Source organism: Pediculus humanus, genomic scaffold, assembly GCF_000006295.1.
Source record: "Pediculus humanus corporis 1103172107488 genomic scaffold, whole genome shotgun sequence".
Lineage (NCBI taxonomy): Eukaryota > Metazoa > Arthropoda > Insecta > Psocodea > Pediculidae > Pediculus > Pediculus humanus.
In genome coordinates, this window is record NW_002987105.1 from 940,459 (window position 1) to 948,866 (window position 8,408).

The following is an 8,408-nucleotide window of genomic DNA, read 5'->3' on the forward strand; positions in this document are numbered from 1 at the left end:
GTAGTCAAAAATCAGTAAATAATCAATTGAAAAAATACATTTTTAAATTAAATTTACACAAAATTTAATATAATAAAATTGTAAAAATTTACTTTTTTTTGTAACAATTTCAAGAAGTTTTTAGACTAGTTTTTACACTTAGGACAATCAAATCAGATATTTTCTTCTTTATAGCAGTAGTTAATTTATTTAAATTAATTTTTGTTTTTCTACTGTATTGAGAATTTGTCTATTTTTTATATAAGTTTATTGATAATGTATTTGTGAAGAATAAATTTTACCAGTTGAAATTTGACTCAACAGGCCTGCCTATTAAGTTTTATTTTGCATGTTTCAGCTAATGTCCTAAATTATGTTTAATATGTTATTTTTGTTCATTTTTTGGCAGAAAAACCATCACCTGTAGGATCTAAAATCCATGGGTAATTATTTGGACATTCCATACATGTAAAAAGACGCAAAGTTTCACCAGGCAATTCCCTAGTTGTAAGTGGGCAAGCGTTTGGCAAAGAGCAGTAGGGCTGTCCTTTGACATCACATTTTTCCTTCCATTCTTGGAAGTCTCTCAAAGCTGTCAGTTCTGTTGGATTTTGCATCCATTGAATAACCTATGTAAAAGAATAGATTTTTGAATAGTTAAAAGAATTATTTTAATTTGAATAGTATAAAGATTTGTATAAAATTTTTTACATACTTGCAACATTGTTACAAAGTAAACATCGTTTCTGTCCAACATTTCTTCAATAAATTTAATAAGTTCTTCTCTAAATTCCTTTTTGCTTTTTAACCATGAAGCGTGGAAATGAAGACCCAAAGGAGCCCTGTTGCTGTTGAAATGTCTGTTGAAATTGTGTCTCAATAATCTGGCAAATTGTTCACCAGTTTGAATGTTAGAACAAGAATCGACCATGTGACAACCTGGCAAAGATTCGTCAAAGGTGGGGTCATCTCTTCTGTCAAGTTCGTTCATGACCATTTCCCAAACTGGATGACTTCTACTTGGGCAATTTTGAGCGTTTCCATTACATTTGTGTGGCATTCTAAAATACAAAGTGTACGGCCAGATTGGAACACGACCTAAAGGTGCAGTTATTGATGCATCGTATACGAAAAATTGATCAGCCATCATTTCGAATTGTTTGTTTCCTCCTACTCTTAAGTAAGGTGCTCTGACACCAATCACAGATCCATCAGTAACGTTGGCGAATCTTTCAATAATGAGCCTGGCACCTGCCATTTCGGCCAACCAGTCATCATAACTTCCTTCAGTCCAGTATTTTGGATCATCTTTATGAGTCAAAGAAAAGACTGAAATTTCGTGTCCCCTTCTGTGTAAATCTTGTACGGCTGAATAATTGGTATATTTGTGAGAAACAAAGAACGTTCCTCTGATTTGACAACCGTTTGGATTTTGTCTTAGTCCGTTGAAAATTTCTTCGTACAAGTCTATATTATCTACATTGACGGCTCCATTAAAAGTAATTGTTATCATTTGTGGAACTTGATTTGGTTCAATTTGTCCAGGAATCCTAGTACCATCAGCAGAGCAAAAACAATCTGGTAAAATACATTGGGTGGGATCACAATCGGGTGCTCGGTTGGGATCTGATTCCACGGCTGTAATAATTCATTCATACTCCCGATTAATTTTTAAATAAATTTTAATAATATATTATTACTTTAAGTTAATTTTTACTTACTGCAAGCATTTTCATCAGATTCATCTTTACAATCTGGTTTATCATTACAGAAGAGTTCTTTGTCAATGCACTCGCCATTTCCACATGAAAGTTTTCCTTCTGGGCAAACAGGTTCATCGGTTTTCAATATTGGAAGGACTTTTCTTGGTTCTGGTGAGTGAAACAAAAAAATTATTAAGTTGAGTGAGCTAAAGTTTTTTTTTCAAAATAACGCGATTTTTTAAAAGAAATACTTATAATTTCTACGATTCAAAACATTTATTTTACATTCACCGCGGCGATAATAAAACTAAAATTTTCTAATTATATTTTGCTAATCCAATAATTTTTTAATATCACTAATTTATATTGCATGCACAATTTTCGAAATTTTATTTTATTTTTTTTACTTCGAACGCTATAACTATTTAAAAAAAAAACACCTAAAAAGCTCTAAGCACTTTATAAATTGTATACATTACCGTTTTGCAATTATTTTGCAAAATGACTCATAAAAATAACATTAAATTAATAACGACCACCACCACAAAAGAATAATTTAAAATGTTTAATAACTTTTTGTTTAAAATTAATGGTTAGTTATATTACCACATTAAAAAAATTATGTTCTAGAAGAACTTGTGAGTTGGCTATTACGTACATAAATAAGTATCTAAAAACTACTATTATTATTGTGATATTTCAAATTTATCGATGAATTTACATTTAATGCCATTAAAACTGTACAATACTTAAAAAAAAAAAGGAAAAGTATTTACACAAAATAATAATACCTTGAAAACTTGCAACCGGGTGAAAACCCCATTTTATGTAATGCTGAAAATAAATAATAATAATTTTCTTACGGCAACGTTTAAATGTCTCGACTTAACGTTGTGACATTCAAAATGACATACTTTTTAAAAAATGTATATTTTACAAAGCAAACCAAGTTACCCGAAATAAGGTCTAATGTAATATGTACCAAAGCGAATTTTGATTCTTTAACCAAAACAAAAACTAAACTACTGTACAACTAAAACTTTTCCCCTTCCCACCCACCCTTATTTCTACCACTGTGACTAATTTTTACAAAAATATTTTGAACCTTCACCTATAGAACAAAATCTACTATCTATTTGCGAATCCCTCATCTTCTCTTTACAACCTTTGCCTCCCAAAATTAACTTACTGTCGAGTTTGTCACAGTTGGTCACTTTAGCCCTCCAGTCACAAGTTTGTTTATCAATGTCGAAAGCCAACCCAGAAGGACAAGTGATTTGTTTAATACCAGATTTTGTGCACCTGGTAAAATTGATAAAATAATTTCGAATTAGTTGTATTAGTAAATAATATAGGAAACCATTAACAAGTTGAACCCGAATCTTCTTCTTCTTGTTAATTTTTTTTTATTTGTCATGAAAAGAAATATTAGTTAAAACTAGTTGAAAGTGTTGATTAAGCAGGAAGTTTTTTATTTTTTTTATTTTTTTTTAATGAAGAAGACCTGTTCTTCACTGTTACACATTAGGCCACATCAACTTTCCAAGATATTAAAAGTTTTAGGCACATTTTGTCATTGGTTCCCTTTGGTTAATATTCTTGTGTACTCACTCTCCAATTGATCACAATTTTTAACGTGAGTTTTCCAATCGCAAGTCTGTCTGTCGATGTCGAAGGCCAATCCGTTCGGGCATCGAACAGCTGCTAATCGAGTAACTCCATTTTCTCCGGCTTTGTCACACCTAAATTATTAATTTATTAAGTACAGCCTAAATTTATTTACATAATTTTTACCCGTTTCATTATTTCTCATAAATATACATACAACGCCGGAGGTATTGCCTAATTTACAAATAATAATAATAATAATAATAATAATAATAATAATAATAATAATAATAATAACTTTAATATTTGAAAACCAATTTGATTACGTAACCATCTTTCATAGATTAAATAATGGATCTAGATATTTAAAAGAAACGTAAATGTGTGTGTGTGTGTGTTGTCTTATATGTTTAGATTTCTAAAATTATCCTAAAAAAAAAAAAAAGTTTCTTTGGCTCTTCTTTGGATCATTTTACTCGGTCGTATTCATTTGCCAGAACAAAAAAAAAAAAAAAGAATACGAGTGACGACTACTACTCCCCTACGACTACTACAAATGATAATTTAAAATTAACAGAAAACCACTAAATAAGCTTTCACCAGTCAGTCAGTCATTATAATTTACTTTCAGGAATAAAATATCAATTTTCGTTTTTTTTTTTTTTTTTATTATTTTTAAAGGAAAGATGCATATTCATTATAAATTTAAGAAACCATTTCGAGTTTATCCTTCTGGCCAATTTTCAATAAGAAATTAGAAAGTTAATAATTTTATTGCTTTGTACGTTCATTTCTTCTTTAGATAGACAGTAAAAAAAAAAAAAAAAAAAAAAGGATGAGTTGAATGATGATTGATTGTAATTTTTTTTTTTTATTGGGATTATTGCAAACGTACTTTCTCTAAAGTGAAATTTTCATCCAATTCATTGCTGCTTTGTGTAAGTTGTTTGTAGCTTTTTTTTAAAAGCTTTTGTCATGAGAGAATAAAAAAACACATTTTTTTTTTTTTTATAAATATGATTAAAGTAAACAAAAATAATTATTACCGAACTACATCTCTGCAATCCCCCTCGGTCGTCAATCGAAAATATTCATCTGGAGGCCTGTTTGAACAAAGTTCATCTACTGAAGGTTCATCCCCTTCATCATCTTGTCTTTTGTTACGTACCAATGAAGATAAACCTACGATAAAAAATATTAATGAACAAACGAGTCTCTTAGGTTAACGTAAAAATAAATTAGATATTAAAAATTTGCAATTCGGTTTTACGTGGTTTTAGAAAATATTTATTAGGGCTCTCGTTGCTAAATAATTTTTTAAGTAATTGTGGAATCGTTTTATTTTTTTTTTCGTTAAGGTGATTAATGGAGTTGCGAGACCTTATCAGACGATGATGAACTTTTTATAATTGCTTTTTCCTATGAAGAATTTGAATTAACGTACTTTTAACATGATTTACCAAAAAGATAGTGACGGTATTGACCAGTTCAATGGAAAACGTCTGACTGACTTTAAGATTGAAAGGTTGAATTTTAGAAAAGATGTTAACCTTGTCAATACATGATTTCTCATTTATTTTTTCAAAAACAAATAATTCAATGAATACATAATTTATAACAATTAACAGTTTCTTTCATTAATCACACATTCATAAATGAATTTTTTTCATTTCATTTTCAAAATTACTTTTTTTTTTTTTTTTTTTTTTGAAAACATTTTTATTACGGAATAAGAGTCGGTTATTGTAATTTGTAAATAATAAGAGAAACATCTTGCAAAAAAAAAAAAATTAAAATTTTGACCTTAAAAAATTCCTAAGTTTTGCAATATACTTTTACGATTGATTAAGACCCGTTCGTTTTGAAAAAAAAAAAAAAAAAAAAAAAAAAAAAATGGTTGATTTGATGACTTTTACTTAAATTACTTGTAAGAGGGGGCACTAATCAGGTGTTGGGAAAATTTAAAATATGATTTTATTGACCCGTAAAGTCTCTTTACCGTTAATATAATCGTATAATGATTTTTGATAAAAATGCAAGTAATTGCAATGATAAAAGAAAATTTTAATTATCGATTTTCCACAGGTCACATAAGCTCCTTGACCTGTTTAATAACATATTTTATTGAAATTTTTGGCTTTTCCAAAACCTAACCGGCTTCTTAATTCCAGACAGATTGACAAAAAAAATTAAAAAAAAAAAACCGACAAAATTTTTAAAAAAAAAAAAAAATCAATTCTAAAAAAATTACTTTTTTCTTATTTTTTTTTTTTTTGCGATTTAACTTTTAACATAATTCATTCAATAATTGATGACGAAATTGACTTGGATAGATAAAATGTTTAACTTACCTAATCCCAAAACGAGAAAAAAAACGCACAACCTGACTGGTAACACTACCATCTTGTGAAACTAAGGGCTATATGCGCGGAGAAGTGGATGGTAATTCTCTTTTATTTTATATTTAACCGTTAGCGCATGCGCGACTTATTAATTCTTTATTAAATATTAAAAAAAAAAAAAAAAAAACCAATCTCGGTTTTTATTTAAGAAAGGAAAGAAAAGTCAAAAGAAACGGTTTAAAAGGAGAAATATATGAGTACAACGACCACTTTCTCCACTCTCAACACAAATCCAAGCAAGGCATTGACTGCCGCAACATTATTATAACAAACACTTTCCTATATATATATATATATATATATTAGAAAAAAATTTTGGAAAATTTTTGCCTTTTTATTCTGATTGGCGTAGGTCGTCAAAGGTAGTAGTAAATAGTAAATAACGTCCTAAACAAACTCTAATGTTACTCTTTTTCAATATTTGTCATGACTAAATGGTTGTATGAATGTTCCATCATCCCCACCATTAAATTTTTAAAAATGGTCGCTCGTTAAAATAGGGCAAATTAGAAAGTAATGGGCCAAATGATATTTTTTTATATATATTATCAAATTCGAAAAGGGTTTTCTGAGTTTTTACAATAAATAACGTTATAAAAAATTATTTTTAATTAATTGATTAAATTTTTACATGTATTGTTGTGTCGTCACACAATTCCTTACGTACACCCTTAAAGCAATAAAATTAAAAATTAATTTTCTTCTTTCTTCTTTTTTTTTTTTACGTAAGAGGTTTTACTTCCTTGTACGAATAAAAAAAAAAAAAAAATTCTCGTTTTGCCCATAAATTTCGCATCCTTTTTTTTTTTTTTCAATGAAATTAATAATTAAATTAATCTAACCTTCTTGAATTCTCACGTTTGGTTCCTTTAAACACACACACACAAAAAACGTTTTTTCTCATGTTGTTGTTGTTGTTGTTGTTGTTTTTGTTTTTGTTATTTCGGGATCGTTATTAAATAATTCTAAAATTTAATATTTTTAGTTGTTCTCCCAATTATGTTAATTTTTAAGGGAGTTTTTTTTTCTTTTTTTTTTTTTTTTGAACTAAGATCGTAAGATGTTCCCATTGAAGTTAAAAAAAACTCAATTGCAGTTTCCCTTTACTAATTAAATACGGACCCAATTTTTAAAAAAAAATTTAAATTTTTTTGGAAAAAGATGGGGAAAGTTTTTTTTTTTTTTTTAAAAAAAAAAGAATATTTAAGGGGGACAAAACATACATATACAAAAATGAAAGTTTACTTTTTTTTATTTTCAAAAGTCATTTATCAAAAAAAAAAAAAAAAAAAAAAAATGATAATAATAAAAAAACGCATTTAAACGGTTGCACAAAAAAAAAAAAAATTTATTTATTTATTTTTATTTTATTCGTCGTTAAATTTAAATTATTATTATTATCGTGTTCGTTATTTTTTTTTTTTTAAATCGATCGATAAATTACGTTGAATAAGTAATAATAATAATAATAATAATAATTAAATATTTTATAATTTTAATTGATTCTTGTTTGTTATTAAATACTTACATATTTCATCATAATCGAGTTACTAATATGCGTTCAAAAAAAATTAATTCGTCTGCTCTCTATTAACAATCGATACAAAACTTATAATACCTGGTTGTTTGTTTTATTTTCGTGAAGATGGCTTTTTTAATGAAAAAAGGTACCTATTAAGGTATTCATTCATTTATTTATAAGAAGGTTAAAAATTTTTTTGAATCCTTTTATAATGTTGAGCTTTCGAAAAAAATTTATTTACTTTTATTCAATTAAAAAAAAAAAAAAAAATTTCTTTTTCGTTGTTGTTTACGTAATAGGATTTTTTTAAAATTAACCTTATTTTCTTTAAAAATTTAAATCGTTTAAACGAAAACGAAAATAAATAATGATAATAGTAGCAGACGACGACTTAAAATAATAGAGTTTAAAAATTTAATAATAATTATTTTTTTTTTTATACTTTATCACTATAAATAATAATAATTAATAATTTTTTTTAAAAATGAAAAGTAGTTTATAACTTTTTAAATCAAAACAAACGTTGAAAAAATGTTTATGATAAAAAAAAAAGAGTTGCCAACAACCAAAAAAAAAAAAAAAAAAAAAAAAAAAATTTAAAACGTGGTGTTGAATATAATTAAATAAGTTTCTCTCTCTCTCTCTCTCGTTAGGATTTTAAACTTAAGTAAATAAATATTAAAATAAATAAAAAAAAAATTATTCATTCGTTTATATTTTCGCAAACGGTTTTATTTCGCGAGACAGGGTGACAACATTACGTAAAAAAAAAAAAAATAAATAAATTTTACCCCATAATTATTGTTGTTTTTGTTGATTTTAACTCAAAAAAAATTTTTTTTTTTTTTAAAGTCCTTACTTTTTTAATTACTTTGGGGGGGGGGGGCCTGGGGGGAAAAATGATAAAAAATTAATTAAATTTTTTTCAAATATTTGCCCTTTTTTTTTTTACGAATTTAATGATTTAATTTTTTAAAAACGGGTTATAAAAAAAAAAAAAAAAAAAACTTTTTATCCCCTTTTTTTGTTTCCATTTAAATAGGGAAATTTTTAAAGGGTCAAAATAACAATTCTGTCATCATGTTGTTAGGATGTAAAAAAAAAAAAAAAAAAAAAAAAAAAATTTGAAATCTCGTTTTTAATTTTTATATATAAATAAAAATTTTTTTTTTTTTTTTTTTTTTTTTTTACTTT

The 8,408-nt window shown here is 26.5% G+C and overlaps 1 protein-coding gene across 1 annotated transcript in view; it reads right to left on the reverse strand.

The window, feature by feature from the left end:
- Positions 1-374: 374 nt before the first annotated feature.
- Positions 375-8,408, reverse strand: part of Phum_PHUM148860 (uncharacterized protein) — a gene marked incomplete at both ends in the record, with an annotated part of 22,309 nt that continues 14,275 nt past the window's right edge. The window contains 6 exons of the mRNA XM_002424693.1: positions 375-608; positions 695-1,617; positions 1,701-1,850; positions 2,872-2,984; positions 3,290-3,424; positions 4,337-4,359. Of these exons, the coding sequence (XP_002424738.1) occupies positions 375-608; positions 695-1,617; positions 1,701-1,850; positions 2,872-2,984; positions 3,290-3,424; positions 4,337-4,359 (1,578 nt within the window). The remainder of the gene's footprint in view (positions 609-694; positions 1,618-1,700; positions 1,851-2,871; positions 2,985-3,289; positions 3,425-4,336; positions 4,360-8,408) is intronic.